The sequence below is a fragment of the Phyllostomus hastatus genome, unplaced genomic scaffold (assembly GCF_019186645.2).
Source record: "Phyllostomus hastatus isolate PE091 unplaced genomic scaffold, TTU_PhHast_1.1 phas_contig_159, whole genome shotgun sequence".
Classification (NCBI taxonomy): Eukaryota; Metazoa; Chordata; class Mammalia; order Chiroptera; family Phyllostomidae; genus Phyllostomus; species Phyllostomus hastatus.
In genome coordinates, this window is record NW_025333640.1 from 23447459 (window position 1) to 23469448 (window position 21990).

At 38.8% G+C, this 21990-nt stretch overlaps 1 protein-coding gene across 8 annotated transcripts in view; it reads left to right on the plus strand.

The window, feature by feature from the left end:
• SH3D19 (SH3 domain containing 19) overlaps positions 1-21990 on the plus strand; it is a 149330-nt gene that overhangs the window by 43547 nt on the left and 83793 nt on the right. For 6 of the 8 annotated variants that reach the window (XM_045831091.1, XM_045831093.1, XM_045831092.1 and 3 more), the window contains exon 2: positions 21220-21259. In XM_045831091.1, coding sequence (XP_045687047.1) covers positions 21220-21259 — 40 coding nt within the window. Of the gene's footprint in view, positions 1-19382; positions 19491-21219; positions 21260-21990 lie in introns of those variants that run through there. The other 2 variants (XM_045831096.1, XM_045831097.1) reach the window with 2 other exon arrangements.

Below are 21990 nucleotides of genomic sequence, written 5' to 3' on the forward strand. Positions count from 1 at the left end.
CCAGCACATCCCACGTTTAAAACGAGATGAGATAAGGTGTGAATACAAACAAAGCCCACTGTGAGTTTTAAGGATTGACCACACCTAAGCCAAAATGAGATAAACAGGAAACGATAAGAGACTGAGAGCCTAGCAGTGAGGTGGGCAGAGAGCTGATCCGAGGAGTGTTCTGGAAGCCAAACAGAGAGTGTTTCGAGGAGGAAGAAGTGATCAGCTGCTAACTGCTGCAGACCAGCTGACCATTGGATCTAGCTTCATGGAATAGACTCAAGAAAAAGAAGGGAGTAACTGGAGACAGCAAATATAAGCAGCTTTTAAAAGTAGTTTTACTATGAAGGGAAGTTGAGAAATAGCTGGCAGAAGAGCCTGGGTGGTGCAGGGGGGTGGGTTTTGTTCTAGTTTGTTTCAAGATGGGAGAAATTACATCACGTTTATGCGCTAATGGAATTATCGAGCAAAGAGGGATAAATTGATGATGCCGAAGAGAAAGCCCGAGCATTGCTGCTGTGGTGTCCTTGAGCAGACTGGCAGGGACTGAACCCAACTCGTCAGCTGGGAGGTGAGGATGCTTATAGCAGAGCACAGGCAGGTCTTTCACACAGCGGGAGCAGCAGCAAGTCTGTGGGCACAGATGCTGTTTGGTAGGAGACGTGGTGGTAGAAGTTCACTGCTGGTTGTTTCCACTTTCTCAGAGGAGTAGAAATCATCTCTCAAGGGTGGGTCTGGGGAGGGAAATACTGAGGACTTAAGAAGAAGGAGTGAACTCTTCTAGTCTTGTATAAGGGTGGAAGATGAATGGACCGGAGGAGTGAGTGTGAGTACTGGGCAGCAGAAAGTATCCACTTGGATTTAAAGCGAAGTTGGCATTGTTGCGTGTTCACAGCAGTGTTCACAAGCGGCACGGTTGGAGGCACAGGCGGGCAGAGGTTGAGGTTTTCTGGAGTGGGTACGATGAAGTGGGGGGGCAAGGGAATGAGCATCATAATAAATCATGAATTTAAGTGGAAAGGAGGGACGTAAGGAATGAGGGGGCTGTCATTAGTAAAGCAAAGTAAAAATCAGTGGATTATAAATCCTAATGGGGCTGAAAATGATGGAGACCAAGACAGATAATAAAACGTGCTGGGAAGGTGAGATTGCTTAAAATTGAGATCAAGGACAGGGTGCTGCTTGCTTGCTGGGTTTGGTATATGATTTTTTTTTCTCTGCAATTAATGAAAAAATTTACACTGTAGAGAAATGTGTGAAATAAAATAGAAAGTTTCCTTCCTCACCTTCTCTGTATTTCTAGCACCTTATGGGTTGTTTTGGGGGCATCGCTCCAGACCTTTCCTTGTCTTTCCCTCTCTTTCTGCCCGTACATATACATCTAGGTGTACACATATTTGTGTGTGTGTATCACAGAAAAAAAGTGGAACTATTCTAGGTGCGACTTAACTTTTTTCGCTTAGAGTCTTCTCATGCCAGTATGTGCTAACCTGATGACTTTTCTCTGGAACAGTTGCGTTATAGCACACAAGACAGAAGCACACCATCACTTTAAAATTGGGCCTGTGTTGATGGATGCTTAGGTTTTAGTTTTGCTGTTATCAATTATGCTAAAGAATATAGATATTCTTTTCGATTCTTCTAGTGTATTTGTACAGTTGCTTTGCTGTGAATCGCCCTGACAGAGAAGTACTAAAGGAAAGATCTGTGTTTTAAACTGTGACCTCTATTGCCAAGTCACCTTCACAACGACGGTACCAGTTTACAGAGATGGGGAACGTCTCTTTTCCCACCTCCTCAATCTTACTCGTTATTTATCTTCCACCCTTTCTATTTTAGTGACTCGGATAGGACTATTTGGAGAAAATATTTTAAATAAACAGTACTGCACTAATTTTGCGAGGGTATAAGAAAAATAGGAAGCTATTTCATTCTTATTCCTTCTGCAAGAGATGGAACATTAATGCTTCTCCAACTTCTAAGACCTAACTTAAACAGAAAGGGCCTCAATTAATGCCTTAAGGAGAAAAGTGATCAGCGGCAGGGCTGGAGAGTGAGGAAAGTCATCAAAATAAAAGGACAGAAGACCTGATTTCTGTTTTTCTGCTGCCGAAAATGTTTCCAAATCCATTTTTTTTTACAGCAAGTGTGCAAAGATTTCAAGTTCTTTGATAAACCCTTATATGGTATTGATTTCAGATTTTATCTGAGTTTAATTTTGAGTGTGTGGTGACTAAATTGGAAAGAAATTTTATATCAGTATGTTTTGGAAGGAGAGACCCATAATCGTACATATTTAAAATGCAGTAGTACAGATTTTAGCACTACTTTTTTTTCATGCTTACTCTGTGAGTATATAGAATCTTATATTTATGATTTCCCTCCAGTTAAAAGTCATATTTATTATTGATGACTTGATAACTTTCTAATAGTGTTTTTAGAGAAATATTTGAAAACAGGTCTTAGGTATAGAATTCCTTTTATTTAATTGAGAAAAAAGTTTCACATTGTATGGATATACTGAGTATATACCTAGAACAGAGGGTGTGTGCCAACTCTGAATATATGTGTGAATAGATAGATGTTTTGGATTCCTCTATTGCAAATCCATACTTGTCAGCACAAGACGTACATACCCTTGAGTGCTTTATAGTCAGGCTTTCATGTAACTATGCATCTGTTTAAAACGCAAAACAGTCTTGTAATATGCTCTTAGATGTTTTTGAGGCTCATTTTATGTCTTTGAGAAGATGATAGGAAAAAAAGTAACAGATGGCCAACAAGGATGTTAAGCTGACAAGGAAGCAACTTAATTTAGTAACTTTAGTTCCTAAATGAGAAAAAATTTATATCAGTCTAAATTCACTTATGAAAAATCTTGGGAGTATGTTTTCACTGAAGTCTTTTCTTTGAATTTTGTTTTGTTTTGTTTTTTGCAAGGGGGCCGTTAGGCAGGGAGGAGGGAAAAAAAGAAGGAAGAAGGATTTGGACCCATGTTTATAGTTCCAAAGTCAGTGTTTTTTTCTACTTCTCCGAGTCTGTTTTCTGTTGACCTTTTATCATTGGCAGAACTTTTCAATGCTCAAAGCAAGGTTTCCTAATCTTAGATCTAATAAAGCTACTGACTGGATTATGCATGTTTGAACATGTAAAAATATTTTCTTGTTAAGTTTAATCTTATACTTAATGTTCCCTGTTGTACAGGGAGACCTTTGGAGCAAGGATAAGAAATGAAATGATACTAATACTTCCTAATTAAAGAAATTTATATTCAATGCTAACTAAAAATGTATTGGCTGTACTTCTAGTCAGCTGGGCTTAATTCTCATCACTAAATTCCTGAACATTATGGGCAAAACACTTTGTCCAATTCAAAAATAGCTAGGCTTTTTCCAGACTCTCATTGGAAAAATTTAAAAACAAAATTAAGAAAAATAAAATCTTTTAAAACCATCTTACATGAAGAAAATATGGTTAATGTGAAATAAAGAAAAATAGTAATTTCTCTTATGTCTGGAGGCAGGGTAGTTATTGGGATCATATTTTATTATTTGTTCCCTATTGCTTGTCGCTAATGGGGCTAGTAAGAATACATGTTTACAGACGTCTCAGCACTGAACATGGGAGCATGAGAACAATCATACTGTTTGTTTTTTCCATAAATACCAGGTAGCTTTAATGAGTTATAAGAAAACTATACCACCTATGCAAAGCACAACATTAATTTCTTGAAAATAAATAATTTTAATATAATATGATCATGTTATATGCAGTATATCCAAGATGTGACCCTGTTATTTTATTTAATCCATATTACATGAATGCATCTGTTCATGTGTGTTAAGGTTGTGACATTGTACTATTTAAACAAGGGAAGGGCTGGTGATAGCAGCAGGGATCGATTCCAGATGGGTATAAGGGATCTTTTTAAGGTGGTGATAATGTTCTAAAATAATGGTGGTGATGATCGCAGAACTCTGTAAATTTACTAAAAATCATTGAATTGCACACTTCATGCCATGTCAAACAGGTATAGCATGAAGTTATGCCTCAATAAAGCTGCTAAAAATTTAAAAAATGGAATGAAAAAGATATCACCATAGGTAATCCCAGAAGACATAGAAGATGTAAAAGAACACATTATTGATGAAATAGACAAATTCGTTAAAGATCTACTGTCCCTCCACTGTCCTTCAGGTTTATAAGGGAATTCTACCACAACTTTAAGAAACAAATTATTCCAATGTTATTTTAAACTGTTTCAGAGCACAGCAAATGAAGAAAATTCCTTTTTTTGAAGGGCAAATAACATTGATATTGAAACAAGGAAAAGATATTTCTCCTAAAAAAAAAACCCAGAGATTAATTTTGCTTTTGAATATTGAAACAGTCCTTGAAGGAAAAATTATAAAACAGAATCCGTGATCACATTTGAAAAATAACACACAGAACAGCAATTTAGTATAGTGCTGAACAGTTTGGTCTCTGGAGCTGGCCTGGTTTGGAATCCTAGTACTATTCACCTCCCAGGTCCGTGACCGTAGCAAAGTAACTAAGCTTCTTTCTTTCCTCATTAGTGAAGTGGGACTGGTGAGTAAGACAACTTACTTCATAAGGTTCTTGTGAATCCCCAGTGCATAAAGCACTTGCACTTAGATAAGTGTTTGACAATAAACGTTGAGTATGATAACCTCATAGTCCATTAAAAATCATCAATATGTCAAAATTTGATATTCCTCTAATATTGACCTTTTGGATTTGCTGTTGTAAAGAACAATGCAATAGGTTTCTTTATATGACTTAGTTTCTGCCAGTAGGCAACATAATATGAACACCTAACACAGTTAACAATGTGAAGTCCTTACCAGACACAGGAATCACTTTACTTCCCCTCATGTTTGTTCTCAGGGTCTGTGAAACCGGTTTATACAGTTTGACTCCCACCTCTTAATGATATTTTTGGAGGGAAACAGAAAGCAAGAGTCATTTTTTTTCTCTTTTTCCCATTTATAGTGTAAAGGCTTACATTTTTATTTGCTATTTATTATACTTTTTATTTGATCATCACAGAGTTCTCTCTTAGGTAGTAAATGATTTTACTTACAAATATTTGGACACAGATTACTCAGGAGGTGTACACATTCTGGATTGCACCTTTTTTTCATTTCATTTCATTTATTTCATTTCATTGTTTCCTCTTACTTTATTAGCATCATAAAGACTGAGGAGACAGAATCAGTGAGAGGCCTTCCTCTTTTCAACGCTATTTGTTTCTCGGGAAGTGGAAGAGAAGTTTGGAGCTATTCCGTCACCTCTAACTCTTTTTGCAGTTTGTCTAATAGTCAGAGTTATTCCCCTGGAATTATCAGTGTGTCTGTCAGCTGGAATTATTATTGGAAAATTCCTTATGCTTGCTCTGTTTTCCCTCTTGGTTCCTACAGCTTCGTTAGTTGTGCTATCAATGTCAGATCTGTGTTCAGCTTCTTATCTGTACCTGGGAGACTTTCTTACAGCTTTTTTCAAAAGAGGATTTGTCTTTTTTATTTCCTGTGTATTATATTTAGAGATTGAGAATCCTGTAGCCCTAGTTAAACACAACCTTTTTTTGCTACTGAAGCCCTGATACCTGAGGTTTTATGTCTTAGAATATTGTCATTAATTTCCCAGTCAACTGTCACCCAAGGGTATAAGGGACCATATACATTTATAGAAAACCTATCCTAAATACACTATCTTCTTTCTATCCCATTGCAGATTTTCCTCTTTATAAGCATACTCTGACTTGTTAATAGAAATGTGATGTTTTTACTTTCTCTCACCGTTTATTTTAAAAGATACATCAGGAATGTACTATTGTGAAATGCCATGTTGAGGAAGGGATCGAAGTCAGACCGAGCTGCATTCCATTCCCAGGTCGGCTCCAAGCCTTGGCCAGCCCGTTGCTGGCCCTGTGACCCTGTGAGGGAGCTTCACTTGCCACCTTTTAAAGTGGGAATAATTGCAGGGCTGTGAGGATTAGAATATCTTAAATATTCTTCCCTATTCCCTAAATTCTCCTTTTCTTGGATCAAGATGTGATCACACAGTTTGGTCTTTCTCTTTTACACTATTGACTTTTCTTAGATGTTTGTCATTGATTGTAGGTACATGTCTATGAATAAAAGACTAAATTGACGCAAGTTGGGGGGCTTTTCCTGTAATAATGCTTCCCTGTGAATGATTAACTGACTGTGTCAGTGGGTTTATTAATGGGGCACCCCAATAGGTTGGCTTTCCTACAAGGGAGAAGGAAGGAAAGCTTCAACCCCCCAAAATTGCCGAAGTAAGGAAATTGTCATTCTAGGGGTAAGATGTATCTAGAAAGGAAGGGGTTCACTGAATTTACCTCCAGTACCTGTCATTCCTCTCTGTGAGGGTCTGAAGTTACCTTAAATTCTAAATTGCCTTAAACTCAACTCTTTGTACCTCTGAAGCCCAAAGTCCCCTACCAGGAATCTCTTCAGGCAGATCACCATTATATGGACAGCAGTTTTCTGCCTTTAGCTCCTAAAACTGAAAACAATCTTGTGCTACGCTCTTAGATGACTGGCTATGAGGTGTAATTAGTAGTGGGGTGGACTGAGCAGTGCTTAGTTGCTGGATCTGGTCATCTGAATGCAGCTGTTTAATTACCTGTCTCCCGTGGTTGCCCAAGGGCCCACTTTTTATTTTTTTCACTTACAAGGAGCTTCCTAGGGAGTGTACATGTTTAACCTCTCATGTCTTGGACCCTGGTTTCACATTTTTCAGGAGGTCTTATCTGATCTATTGATGACTTTCACTCTTGAGTTGTTTGTTTATGTGTTTGTTTTTCTGGGGGGAATTGTTTTTTTTTTTAAGTGTTGTTATGGTTCCATTGAGATTTTTATTGTCATTTCACATTTAGAGAGAGGCAACTTGGATGTAACTACTTACTGGGCCATCCTGAGGGAGTCAAGTAAAACATTTCCGTGTGATTTTTCACTTAGAAGCCTCAAACTTAATATATCCTAATCATTATATGTTCCTGCCCATTCCCTCACCCTGCTTCCTCATCTTGCTTTGTTCCTGACCTCAGTTAATGGTAACCTGCACCGCCATGTACCATGTCATTATTCCTGCTTCCTCCCTCAACACATGTTGTCCATTCCTAATCCTGTCTGTTTACATTCAGCCCTCTCACTTCATTTCCTGTTACTCCTTTCTTATGTCAGGCTTTTTGTCCTGGTGTAGTCAGTGGTCTCTGTTTTCCTTTTCCACCCCCCCCACCCCAGTCCATCCACAAGATTACCCTTTCTCCATTGCCTACAGTATGGTACCAATGCTAAGGCATACCATTCATGAATCGCCCCTAGATAATCCTGAATTAGCTATGTAGTGTCATCTCCTAATGTATTTTCCTTACACCCTGACTCTGCCTACAGCTGGATTACTCAACACTTTTCCTCAGTCCCATGCACTTTTATGCTTTTGGTTTTTTTTGTTTTTTTAAATATATTTTATTGATTATGCTATTACAGTTGTCCCATTTCCCCCTTCACTCCCCTCCACCCTGTACCCCCTCTCCCACCCACGTTCCCCCCCTTTAGTTCATGTCCATGTGTCATACTTGTGAGTTCTTTAGCTTCTACATTTCCCATACTATTCTTGCCCTCCCCCTATCTATTTTCAACCTACATTCTATGCTACTTATTCTCTATACCTTTTTCCCCCCCTCTCCTCCTCCCACCCCCCCCCCTGCTGCTAGCCCTCCATGTGCCCTCCATTTCTGTGGCTCTGTTCCTGTTCTAGTTGTTTACTTAGTTTCTTTTGGTTTTGCTTTTAGGTGTGGTTGTTAATAATTGAGTGAGTTTGCTGTCCTTTTACTATACATGTCTTTTTCTTTATCTTCTTTTCTTAGATAAGTCCCTTTAGCATTTCATAAAATAAGGGCTTGGTGATGATGAACTCCTTTGATTTGACCTTATCTGAAAAGCACTTTATCTGCCCTTCCATTCTAAATGAGAGCTTTGCTGGATAGAGCAATCTGGGATGTAGGTCCTTGTCTTTCATGACTTGGAATAGTTTCTTTCCAGCCCCTTCTTGCTTATAAGGTCTCTTTAGAGAAATCAGCTGACAGTCTGATGGGAACTCCTTTGTAGGTGACTGCCCCCTTATCTCTTGCTGCTTCTAGGATTCTCTCCTTCGTTTTTACCTTGGCTAGTGTAATTATGATGTGCCTTGGTGTGTTTCTTCTTGGGTCCAACTTCTTTGGGGCTCTCTGAGCTTCTTGGATTTCTTGGAAGACTGTTCCCTTTGCCAGAATGGGGAAGTTCTCCTTTATTATTTGTTCAAATAACTTTTCCACTTGTTGCTCCTCCCCTTCTGGTACCCCTATAATTCAAATGTTGGAACGTTTAAAGGTGTCCTGGATGCTCTTAAGTTTTTCCTCGATTTTTTGAATTCTTATTTCATCATGCTTTCCTGCTTGGTTGATTCTATCTTCCTTCTGGTCCACTGTATTGTTTTGAGACTCAGATTCCTTCCTTTCACTATTGGCTCTCCTCCGCGTATCTTCCTGCATCTCTTTTATGGTAACCTGCATCCTTTCATCTAAATTGCGCCCAAAGTCAACCAATTCTGTGAGCTTTCTGATCATCATTGTTTTGAACTCTGCATCTGATAGATTGGCTATTTCTTGGTCGCTCAAAAGGATGAGTCCTGGGGGACTGATCTGTTCTGGTGGAAACATGTCTTGTCTTTCCCTGTCTCTCCTATTTATTTATTTATTTACTTACTTATTTACTTATTTATTTATTTATTTATTTATTTTCCGGTCTGGTCACTCTTGTTACGGTGGGGGGCAGAGCCTTAGTTGTTCACCGGGGCTGGGCACCCCAGTCGCTAGATTGTGACGTTATACGTGGGGGCGGGTGCAGGAGCGGGGACGGGAGGGAACAATGGCGGCAGTTTGGTTCTCCGGGGCTCAGACACTTCCCTGGGATCCTGGGCTGCCAGCTCTGCCCTGGTCCACAATCGCTGCCTCACTGGTTCCCCCAGCCGCAGCTTGCGTACTCAGGGATCACCGCTGCGTTCTTGCGCCCTGGATGGCTGTCGCGCCGATTTTGCGCCAAATTTCTCCCGACCTCCGCGCGCTGCTCACCCACGCCAGCCCCGCACCCGCCCGGCTCGTCATCCCCTACCAGTCTGGGTAGGGGTCTACTATTCAGTATGGGTCTACTTCAACTTCTTGGCTGTCTGACTTCCATTCAGATAAATCCTCTGACATTTCTGAGTGATATTATATTTGTAAATTATTGTTGTTCTATTCTTGGTTGTGCGAGGAGGTACGGTGCGTCCACCTATTCCTCCATCTTGCCGGAGGTCTCTCTGCTTTCGTATAGTACATGGTTCTCCTAAGCTTAGGTGCCCTTCATCCCATATTTACCTCTCAAATTTGCCAACCTGAAATTATGTTGAAATCACATGCTGTGTACTCTGGGAAGCTTTGAAGATTTCTTAGTCTGTTTATCGAAAGTAGATTTTGTTGTATTTCAACTGTATTCCTCAATCTTATATCCTCCAAGACAATGTGCCCCTCTTTTCTCTGGGCCAGAGCTGGGTGGATCAAAGAGATCCCAGCCTGAGCAAACAGAAGGTGACTAAGGTCTGTCTCACTCACCTGCATTTGCAGGTGTTTCATTCATAGCTCTGTGGAGAGAAAGTGCACAACACCTTACTTTGGTTTCTAACAAAGTAGAGTATGTTTTATATCGTATTTCATCTCTGTATTGCTGGAGGTGTCCCCTAACCAAATGATCATTCTATTGTTTAGACCTATTTTTTAATTGCTTGTGGTACATGGGTTAATTGTGAATGATACAAACACATTTCATCATGTGTTAATGATTCTGGGTGTGGAGTCGTATGGAAATCTTAGATGGTAATGACAGGCAAACTGAAGATTGCTGAAAGCCTGGTTTGCATAAATGACACGTAAGCTACCCCAGAGCCAATTTCTGGTGTGTGGCTAATATATCTTATAATTCTTCCTCCTCATCACCTAATGTTTGTGTGTTTTAACTCTCATGTGTTTTCACTGTCAGTATCGAGTGGACTTTGTGTTGCAATAAAAGATGGCTAATTGTATTTGAAAAGAAAATCAGTATATTGTATTGGTGTCCTATAAAAATATAATAATTTTCTCAGTTCACTTTTTCGTTTTTCAAAAAATTTTACTCTGTAGCACCCAAAAACCAAACAATCCAATTAAAAAATGGGCAGAAGACCTGCATAGATAGTTCTCCAAAGGGAACATACAGATGGCCAACAGACATATGGAAAGATGCTCAATGCCACTAACTATCAGAGAAATGCAAATGAAAACCACAATGAGATAATTGCCTCACTCCTGTCAGAATGGCTGTCATCAATAAATCAACAAACAGCAAGTGCTGGCAAGGATGAGGAGAAAAGGGAACCCCCGTACACTGTTGGTGGGAATGTAGATTTGTGCAGTCACTGTGGAAAGCAGTATGGAGATACCTCAAAAAATTAAAAATGCAACTGCGTTGTGACCTAGGGATCCCACTTCTGGGAATGTATCCGAAGAAATTCAAAACACCAATGTGAAAAGATGTACACACCCCTCTGTTCATTGCAGTGTTATTTGTAATAGCCAAGCTACAGAAGCAACGCAAGTGCCCATCAATAGACAACTGGATAAAGAAAATGTGGTACATTTGTACAATGGGGTATTACTCAGCTATAAAAAAAAGAATGAAATCTTACCGTTTGAGACATCATGGATTGACCTAGAAGGTATTATGCTAAGTGAGATAGGTCAGACAGAGAAAGACAAATACCACATGATTTCACTTACATGTGGGATCTAAGGAACAAAATAAATGAGCAAACAAAACAGAAACACAGACTCAAAGATAGAGTGAACAAACTGAAGGTTACCAGATGGGAAGGAGCAGGAGGATTGGTTAAAAAGGTGAAGGAAGTAAGGAGTTAGAAAATAATCATGTGGATGTGAAATATAGCACATCGATTATAGTCAGTAGTACTGTAATGACAGTGTATAATGCCAGGTGGGTACTAGAAATATCAGATGGATCACTTTGCAAATTATATAATTGCCAAGCCATTATGCTGTACAGCTGGAAAAAAAAAAACATTTTTAAAAATTTCACTCTGAGAGTATGGGAATTAACAACAAATAATATTGCATCAAAATTTAAACTTGTCTCACAATCTGTTAATTTTATAGTGAATTGTCCCTATCATCAGGTACCTATATTCATACTCTGTTAAGCCCATACATTTAAAGTTGGTAGCCTAAGATTACTGATAGCACTGGGGAGTGAATTGGAGCTATTCTCCCAGGTCAGATACTTTGTCATAAAACACCCAAGTCAAAATCTTCTGTATTCTTAGGAGTTGATGAGAGGGTGTTTGTATGTTTTATGGAGCTGAAGAAAACCACGGAGACATTTGCAAAGAATTTGTGAAGCCCTGGATTCAGTCCCTGAACAACACACTGTCTGATACTGAAATACAAGTGCGTCTTGTGGTGAACAGAATTCCTTTACATTTACCCAGTAGCTCATCAAAGGAGTGAGACCTCCAGCTGTCTGATGTAGTGGAAAGAACGGGGGACTTTGGGATTCTTAACATCCAGGATTGAAAATTCATACTCCCTTTTCATTTCACTAGCTGCTCTGAGACTTTACTTTCTTGTCAATAAAATGGAAAAGACTTGCATCATGGGACTTCCATGAAGATTAAATGGGAATGTATTAAGAATGCCTCTAACATAGTAAACACGCATGAATAATAGCCGTCATTGTAGTTGTTGTTCTGCTGATAGTCAAGTCTTGGATTCATCTCAGCTGTTTTCTGTGACCTGGGAGCCGCAGAAGTGAATCCCTTGTGTAGTTTCCTATACTTTGTAATGACTGCTCTCCCAAACAGTGCATTTTTCATTACATGAATATAATGTTTTTATTAATTTTGCAACTGTGAAGTAGCACTTCAAAATGATTTCACTCCAAGTTGAAATTATATGAAGCCTTGCACAGTAATGCCCAATCTGTTTCTCTATGAATTTATAATAACCACACCCCACCCTGCTACCCCTAAAAAAACACACAGATACCACAAAGCCCTTTTTATTCAATTTATTGGGGTGACATTGATTAATAGGATCATATAGGTTTAAAGTATATATTTCTGATACATGATCTAATAATGCATTTGTGTGTCTACCAGCCAAAGTGAAATCATCTTTTGTCACCATATATTTGGCCCCCTTTATCTCCCTCTACCCCCCCCACCCACTTTCCTTTGTCTGTCTATGAGGTTCAGTTTTATATCCCATAAATGAGTGAAATCATATGGTTCTTAGCTTTTTCTGATAGACTTACTTTGTTTAGTGTAATATTCTCAAGGTCCATCCATGTTGTTGCAAATGCCAGTATTTCGTTTTTTCTCATGCCTGAGTAGTATTCCATAGTATACATGTACCACATCTTCTTTATCCAGTCCCCTGTTGAAAGGACACTTTGGTTGTTTCCAGGTCTTGGCCACTGTAAATAATTCTGCTGTTAATATAGGGGTGCATATGTCTTTGTGAAGAAATGTTTTCAAGTTTCTCAGGTAGATATCTAGGAGAAGGGATTGCTGGGTCATGTGGTAACTCTCTTCTTAATTTTTTGAGGAACTTCCAGACTGTTTTCCATAGTGGCTGTACCAGTCTACATTCCCAGCAGCAGTGAATGAGGGTTCCTTTTTCTCTGCAACCTCTCCAGCTCTTCCTGTTACTACCTGTCTTGTTAATAATAACCATTCTAACAGTGTGAGGTGGTATATCATTGTAATTCTGATTTGCATTTCCCTAACAGCTAGTAAAGTTTAACATCTTTTCATGTATCTATTGGCCATTTGTATATCCTCTTGGGAGAAGTATCTGTTCAGGTCCTCTGCCTATTTTTTAATTGGATTGTTTGTTCGATGTTGAGTTGTGTGAGTTCTTTATACATTTTGGATATTAACCCTTTGTCGAACTGTGTTTGCAAATACCATCTCTCATCCTGTGGTTGCTTTTTTGTTTTGTTGTCAGCTTCTTTTGATGTGCAGAAGCTTTTTAGATTGATATAGATAGCCCCATTCATTTATTTTTGCCTTTGCTTCCCTTGCCATTGGGGTCAAGTTCATAAGATGTTCTCTACAACCAAGGTTGGTAAGTTTAGTACCTATGTTTTCTTCTATGTAATTTATTATTTCAAATCTTATATAGGTCTTTGATTTGTTTTGAATTAATTTTTGTACATGGAGACAAACTGTAATCTAGTTTCATTGTTTTGTATGTGGCTTTCCAATTTCTGAGCACCATTTATTGAAGGGATTTTCTTTACTCTATTCTGTGTTTTTGGCCCCTTGGTCAAAAATTATTCGCCCATACACATGTGTTTTTTTTTTCTAGGCACACAGTTCTGTTCTGTTGGCTTGTATGTCTGTTTTTCTGCCAGTACCATGCTGTTTTGATTATTGTAGTTCTGTAGTATAATTTGAATCCAGGAAGTGTGATACCTCCAACTTCATTCTTTCTTAGCATTGCTTTGGCTAGTTGGGGTCTTTTATGTTTCCATATAAATCTGATGATTTTTCATTGTAGTTCTTCAAAAAATGGAGTTTTGGTAGGGATTGGATTAAATCTGTATATTGCTTTGGGTAATATGGCCACTTTAACTCTGTTGATTTTTCCAGCCCATGAACATGGAATATCTTTCCATATCATTGTGTCATTTTCCATCTCTTTCTTTTTTTTTAAGATTTCATTTATTTTCAGAGAGAGGGGAAAGGAGGGAGAAGGAGAGGGAGAGAAACAGCGAAGTGCAAGAGAAACATCAGTTGGTTGCCTCTCATGTCCCCAACCATGACCTTGGCCCGCAACCCAGACATGTGCCCTCACTGGGAATTGAATTGGGAACCTTTCGGTTCACAGGCCAGCGCTCAAACTGAGCCACGCCAGCCAGGGTGCAATCTCTCTTAATAATGCTTTGTAGTTTTCAGTATATAGGTCCTCCACATCCTTAGCACAAAGACTTTTCAGTTCAGTTGGTTTCCAGTTTGCAGAGGTGTTGGAGAGGATCCACACCAGTGTATTCAATGATAGATACTATATTGTATCTACTGTGTGTAAGGTACTCTGCCAAGCATTATGAGATACATATAGGCCCTGTTTTGAAGGAACTTACAATCACTGAAGCAATAAGACACAGATGAAGAGAACTATAATGTGAGGCAAAATGTGATAAGCGCCAGCGAGTACTAGGCAGTGTGTGTGTGTGCATGTGGGAAGGGTGGATAGGAGCGTTATTTCTCCCTGTGAGAAGTCAGATAAGGCTTCAAAGCAGAAATGGCACTGCCCCTCAGGTCTCCTCTCACTCTAACATCCCGTGCATCTTTAGAGCTGTAAAAAATTAGAACGAAGCATTCAGAGGCATTCTACATAGTTGAAAAATATGATGAGGCGGTTGGCATTCTCCTTGTTTGTGTTCAGTAGCATTTTGAAGGTGGCTGTGTGGATGGAAGTTTGTTAACAAAACGGAAAGGAAGAAGATGGGTGGGTTTGAATTTGCAAGAAGCAATGTGGTGTTGTCCAGAGAATACATTCTCGTATCCCTGCCTAGGTAAGGTGATGCGGCAAGGGCAGATATGGCTTTGCCTTGTTTTTGATTTAAAAAAAAAATTGTATCATTTTTTGTTAGAGACCAAGACTGCCCCACTGTGGATAAAAATCTCAGTTTGAAAATCCAAATTGAAACATCCACATCCGTGTGGTGGCACAAGTTTGCACAGGTTTGCACAGCCTTCCGTCAGGATGGGGTGCCTGGTGTGTGTGATGATGCGGTTGTCCCCTTGTTTCCTGCTTCTCCACTGACGGTGGGGTCTCTTGGTTTCAGTGTTCTCTGATATTTGCTCATTTTGCAGAGGCAGCTGTACAAGGTAACACTTCGTTATGAGATCTGCAAATTAATCAGAAATAAAGGAAGAAGGGACAGTAAGAATGAGCTTTCCTTAAGGAAAAAAAAAGATCTTTTTACCCTAACAGCTGAAAAAGCAACCTGTGGCTAAACATTACCTATGTTTTGGCACAAGGAATAATTAAATCTTTTTCTTTTGGATTCTTGTGAAAGAAATCCATACTATCCCAAAATAGGGAGGCAGATTTCAGTATTTCCACTCATTCATTTTACTAAGGAAATTCATTTTATTTAGGCTTCTTGAGTCTCAGAAAAATGACTGTGAGGGCTTCATACGCACAGCGTGAGTGGGACGGGGAGACCTCGCGGGTGGGCTTCAAGGAGCAGAAGGGGTGGCAGACCTTGCCCGGCGAGAGTTTTTCATCCTGAAGGAGCTGCCTGTGCCTGCCTTTTAATTTTCTTTCTCCCTTCTGCTGCTTGCTTGGAGGGCTTATTTGTCACTTGTCAGAAGTCGCACCGGGAAGAGTTTTCACAGTAGCCTTGGGTACAAAAGGGCCGGGAAGGGAAAGAGGCTGGAGTCACGGGATAAGGGGGCTTTGGAAGTTATTTATGAGTCTATTCCTGTCTTGACCAGTGATAAGCAAGAAACAAACCCTCACAGAATTAAAAACTCCATATTGGACACGGAATAATTCATATCTTAGCTAATTCTACTCACAGTATTATGAATTCTACAAATATTCTGTGTCCCAGGCATCATGATAATAGTAAACATTTATGGAGCCATTATCATAGTCAGCAACTTGACCCTCCTTCCCGTGCATGTCTTCACTCAATCCTCATTCGCCTCGATGAGATGGGCATCCCCTTTCACCAATGTGGACACTGGACACTGAAGCTTACAGAGGTTAGATGTCTGGCTAAGGTCATCCACGTAATAAATAAAAAGTGAAGCAAGAACTCAAAGAAGGCCTGTTTGACTTAGAGTTCTTGCCCTTAACCTGTACCTAATTGCCAAACTGAGTATTTATAATACCTAAATATATGGCCGAATTGGAGGGAAAGGGACTGGAACCAGAAAAGCCAGTTCAGGCACAATGGTCCAGACAAGAGCTGATCGGAACCTAAAATGTGGGTAAGGACGGTGGGCGTGGGAAGGAGAAAATGGACTCTACAGACACTCTGCTTCTTTGCTGAAACGTAACTCCTGTACTGAAAACACTTCGCTTCCATCTCCAATACCTCCCCCTGTGGGACTAGAGTGCTGCAATTTAATGAGTTTAGGTACTTTATAATTAGAATTAATGAAAGGTGTCACTATTGACAGTGCTGCAGATCAAACTTTTCCACTTACCCACGGAAGCGTGGGCAGAGGTCATGGAAACTTCCCTATAAAATGCCTCACTTCTCTCCTGCCATGGTAGCTCACAGAAACTGTCTTTAACGTCTTGGTGTTTTCAACCCAAATAGCAAGATAGCAACTTTCTCACTGAAGTCCTAACAACAACAAATATATTTATGGATAACCTGCCATTTAAAAGCAATATACTAGTCACCTTGGGAGCCTCAAAAGTGACTAAAAATCAGTTGGAGACCCTGGTCGGGTAGCTCCGTTTGTTGCAGTGTCACCCCAATACGCCAAGCTCACAGGTTGCATCCTGGCCAGGGCACATACAAGAAGCAACCAATGAATGCATAAATAAGTGGAACAACATATCAGTGCTCTCTCTCTCAACTCAGTAAATAAAATGTAAAAAACCAATGTGGAAGCACACCTGAACAAGGGTGATGACACGGAATTAAATAAAAGGGGGTGAATGGGCATTGCTCAGAATCAGTAACGTTGCAGAAGGAACATTGGCTTCTTTTCAAATAGATGTAGGTTTGCAATTTTCTCTGCGTAAATATAAGAACCATTTAAGGATTTTAGAAAAGTCTCTGAAACTCTGATCTCAGATATTTAAAATTCCATCCATGTCCAATTTGAGTGGAAAAAGTTTTGCTTATCTTTTCGAGTCATCAAAATAAGAATTGCAAAACCTGAATATTTTTTGTCTTCTAATGAATGGATGGATTCATTTGTTTTATTTATTCTGTTTATCATAAGGAAAGAGGTAATGATATTATTGTTACAAAGAATTCTTTTTCAGAATGTGTGGTCCTTTAGTTAATACTGAATGGTACAAAACTTTTATGTAGGATTGATCTGTTCTTAAAAAATAACATTTTGTTTACACCTCAGCTGAAATTGGACAGTGATTCTTGAGAGTGTCATACAGAATCCCTTCAGAGATAATACTCATTCTAAAGAGAGACTTTAGTTCTCCAATATGAGGTATAACAGATTCCTTTTTACTGCTTTGTACTCTACCCCAAGTGTGTCTGGGTATATTCATTCACGTAGACTGAGTCTTCCCTCTAATTTCAGACAACGATTTAGGACCTTTCACTGCCAACTTGAATTAGCAATGTTAAGTTCCTACCCAATGGAATTTGATTTTTCTCCTCAGTTAAATGATTAAAGCAAAATCCCTAAAGCCTGCCTATCTTACAGGAGATTCTCATAAATTCTGAGTTGGCCATTCTTCCTATTTTTAATCACAGCAAAAGAGACATTTGCATTTTTGTCATCTTCATTTCTGAGTTTTTTTTTTCAAATTATTAGATTCAGAGTCACCTGATTAGTTACACATCAGTAGAATCTGTGTAGCCATTCCCAAAAAGAACAGGGTCCCATTTCTGTATTATGTGGTGTCCCACCTAAATACATAAACATTAGAATCTTGTATGTCCAGAATACTTCGAACCAGAAGTCATCATGGCAGAAAAATTGGGGTAATCTGGAGTTCTTATATAGAGTCCCTGACTCAGTGTAGCTTCCTGCCACTCTCCTGCTTCTCTGTCCCGTTATGGTGAGGGCTCCCCTGTTGCCTCCTTTCTCTCTCTCCACAACATTCACACACACACACACACACCGCCATCAACAACTCCCTTTGTACCTGTTTGCTTTATTTTCTGCCTCTGTTCTGCTTTGCATGGTATTCTTTCATTTCCTCAGTTGGCTTTATTAACCAGGAGACATGGATGAGTAGGGACAGGGAATGCAAGTGCTCTCGTGCTGTGTGAGTGTGTGTGAGTGGCGCACACCTGCAAAACCAAGCGACATTTCCAGAGCCAGCCAGCCACGCTGACCTTCACATTGAGGGTGTCCTGCTGATCTTTGACCTAAATCATTATGCTCAGTGTGATAGGCCCATTATCCACAGTAAATGTGCAGCATTTGGCAATTAAATTTTAGAATTAGAGCATTTTTAAAGATTTGTTTTGTAGAAATGGTAAGTTGGGCTAATAAGTTATTTATATGACTTCTAAGTATGTAAAAGTTCAGGAAGGCTTTGCAAGTATATTCTGATAACTTAAAAATTAGGAACTCTAAAAAAATGGGTGTTTGTACCAAAATGTATTTGATTTGAAATAAATAAAATCCATATGTTTACAGCACTGTATACTGCGAGATGAAATTTCCGTGTTTGCTATAGATCAGTTCTCATTTTTATTAAGGAGATTTTATCCAAATGTTTTATTACTGTTGGCATGATCCGGACCTTGAATCTTCCCTCAGTGCTTTGTTTTGTTCAGTCTTGGTTTTGGACCAAAATAATAACCGCATATTATTTTGCCAGAAATTCCACATTACTACTAATGTATTTCTTGACAATTGCACAATATTTTTGGCTGTCATGAAGATTACTTTGCTTAAAATTAGAGTATAAAAATATGTGTGGACAGCATACACACACTACATCTGTATGTGTATTCAAGCTAGAAGATGGCTTATGGCAAAATTTGAGGTCCAATTATTTGTATACTTTGAGGAAAAAAGATCACACCATGAACCTGTGTTTTAATTTGTTTTCTATTGTCAAGAGGTAGGGGATGGAGAATATTGTGAGTAATGGATAGTTTACTCATACCTTCAAATTATCAAATATATGGTACTTGGGAGTAACATGTTACAGTGTATATGTATATTTACACAGAAATGTAACACATATAACACTGAGTGAATTTGGGAGGAAATGTTTAAAATGCCCTTCAACAGATTATCAACTTATTTTCTTAGATTTTAATTACTATTTCTATAAGTAATTTGGAGAGGCATTCGTATTTTCTTAGAACAGAAAGTATAAAAATGACTATAAATTTTCCTGTTTTAACCAAGAATTAATGAGAGCTATGAGCCATTCGCTTCCTGAGTGGCCACATTCCAGCTGTGCAGACTGGTCAGAGCACATCTGCCAATCAGAGCAGGCCCTGGAGGGAAGCCCTCAGATGCTGAGTCTTGTTTACACTCACTGTGACTCTGTTTCTCTCCTCCTCCTGTGTGTTGTATCACTAGAAAGATTCGTGGGGGAGTTTGGGATTGCATGCCTTGATAATCTGTATGCAACTTGGACCCTAGCCACAGCAAATGGTATCACGGGCAGACTTTGAGCTCATCTTTAGGCACAGGTAAGAGCTGTTGCTTTGTTTTTGGAGGAAGGCTGACCTGCACAGTTTCTAGCTTTACTTTAAGACCTTATACTTTACTTTGGTTAGCAAAACTAGCAGGCTAAAAGCTGAAAAGGAAGGATTGAAAATACAGTTAAATTGTGTGCTATATTGCTATGACTAAACTTTTGGAACTTAGTAAGTGAAAAACCATGATATTTTTATTTAAGGGCAGGGTAAAACCCAGCTAAACTAAAACAAAAGTTTGAAAAGCAGCAATAACACTAAGTCACTGTGTAGAGAAATTGGAACCGGGAGCATGTTAACAGAGTGCATTTTGGAAGCATATCTACACGAACATGTTTTATTGTGAATCTTCCTCTTTGTTAGTCTTTCATAAAACACTGTCTTCCTGTGTACTAACTCTTTGGTTTAAACATTTCTTTATCATTATGAACCCACTCAGAAAGAACTGATACATACATTTAACTATGTAAATCTAATTCCTTTTCTTCCACAATTCTCTCCAGAAGTTTTACAGTACATTTTCATTATCTTTATGCTACTCCACCAGCAATAAAGTTAAGGGAAAAAGAAAATTCCTGTCTAATCTTTGTTTTGGGATTTAATTTTACTAGGTTAGCAATAATTCAGAAGATACTTTAGAAAACAGTATTTGGACAACATTGCATAGGATTTTTTTTTAAAAGTCATTGCACAGGACTTTATTGTGGCTTACACATTGCTTTCTATTGTTAGTTTTTCTGTAAGACTGAGACCTTCTTACTTGTCTTATTTTGAAGCATGTATTGAAAAAAACCGTTATTCAAGGTCCAAAAAGACAACCTTGGGAGTCTTGTGGTTCTTTTCTCTTGTATATAGTAGTCTTCAAGTTGCTTAGTAGCCTTTGACAGCATTCCAGAGAGACACTCTGAAAATTTCAAGCAGTCATCTCTGGTCTCTGACCCTGTAGCAGGGCTTCTCAACCTTTGCACGGTTGACATTTCAGCAAGATGATTTTGTTGTAGGGCGCGTTGTAGGATGTTTAGCAGCATCCCTGGTCTGACCTACCAGATGCCAGTAGCTCCTTCCTCCCCAGTTGTAACAATACAAAAATGCCTCCTGACGTGCCAGATGCTCTCTGGGCAAGGAGTTGTGAAATGCCCCCTGGGAAAATCACTGCTCAATAGCACATTAGACCTAATAATCTTTCAAACAGTGAAATGCAACTTCTGAAGTGCTCTGGGTGTTTGAGAGTTAAGGATGAGGTTGTACTGGTCTTAGTGTATTTGCAGATGTTGCTGTAGCTGACTGCTCATTTTTTCCCCTTCTCCATCCTGTTAGAAGTTTTTGCCAACCATGATTCATGGAATAATTTTTTCGGAGCTGAGTAATTTGTGGCTTTTCGATTTCCTTACTTTCTTTCCTTAGCTAAATTTGTTTTTGTTTTAGCAGAGTGTTTAAAGCAGCAAAGATCTTTGGAATGAAATAATACACGTAATGATGTATTTTCCAAGTAGATGATTTTAACCAGCCATGAAAACTGTATATGCCTGTCTTTCTCTGAATCTTTTCTGTCTCCTCTGTCAGCCAAACCCTCTCCACTTGGATGAAGAGCCTTATACAGGAAAGGACTCAGCTACCTTTGAACAGTTCTTGTGAAATCTAATGGTCTGGAAGCTCGTGATTAAGGACTTTTCCAGGGTTTCTAAAGAACATTTTGACGTGTAACTGTCTTCTCTCTTTACAGATCGCAACGAACGAAATAAACCAGAGCATCGTTCTTCAAGGTATGAACTTACAGTATTCAGTAATTTTGCATGAAGCTTCTCATTTGAGAAATATTGTTTGGAGGCAACTCAAATATCCCTTTTAGAGTTACTGTACATTTGAATCTTCTATGGCATTTGAAGAAGCTTTACAAAAAATAGTTTATTCTCTTAACAAACATTTTTTATAAAATTATTGACTACTCTACTTGAAAGACATTTTATTTTGAGAATTCCTGTCAGTGATAGGCCAATTCTTACAAAAATTATTTTGTTCCTATTTATTTCCTTTTGTGGTTTATTTTCCTTCCTTTTCTTAACTGGTGTTTTTCTAAGCATGTATTGTTTTTTCCCTAATTATAAACTAATATAGGATCATCATGTAGAAGTTTTTAAAGTATTTTAAAAAATAAAAACATTGAGAAACAAAACACAACAATCTTTCATCAGCTAGAGATGGCTGGCTACTGCTAAAAATTTGGTATAGTTTCTTCCTTTTTTTTCTTATTAGTATATATGTGTTTCAGTTGAAGTCTTTAAGTTCTTGTTAGTTTCAAATGACCAGGAAAGTTATATTACTTAAGTCTGTAACCCACTCTTGTGAGAGTATGTTTCACAAGATCTTCACCAACACTGAAGAATATTTTTTAAAATCCTTGTCAAACATATAGGTAGAAAATTGTTTAACTTCTGCCCTTGCTAGTGTGGCTCATTGGTTTGAGTGCTGGCCTGCGAACCAAAGGGTTACCGGT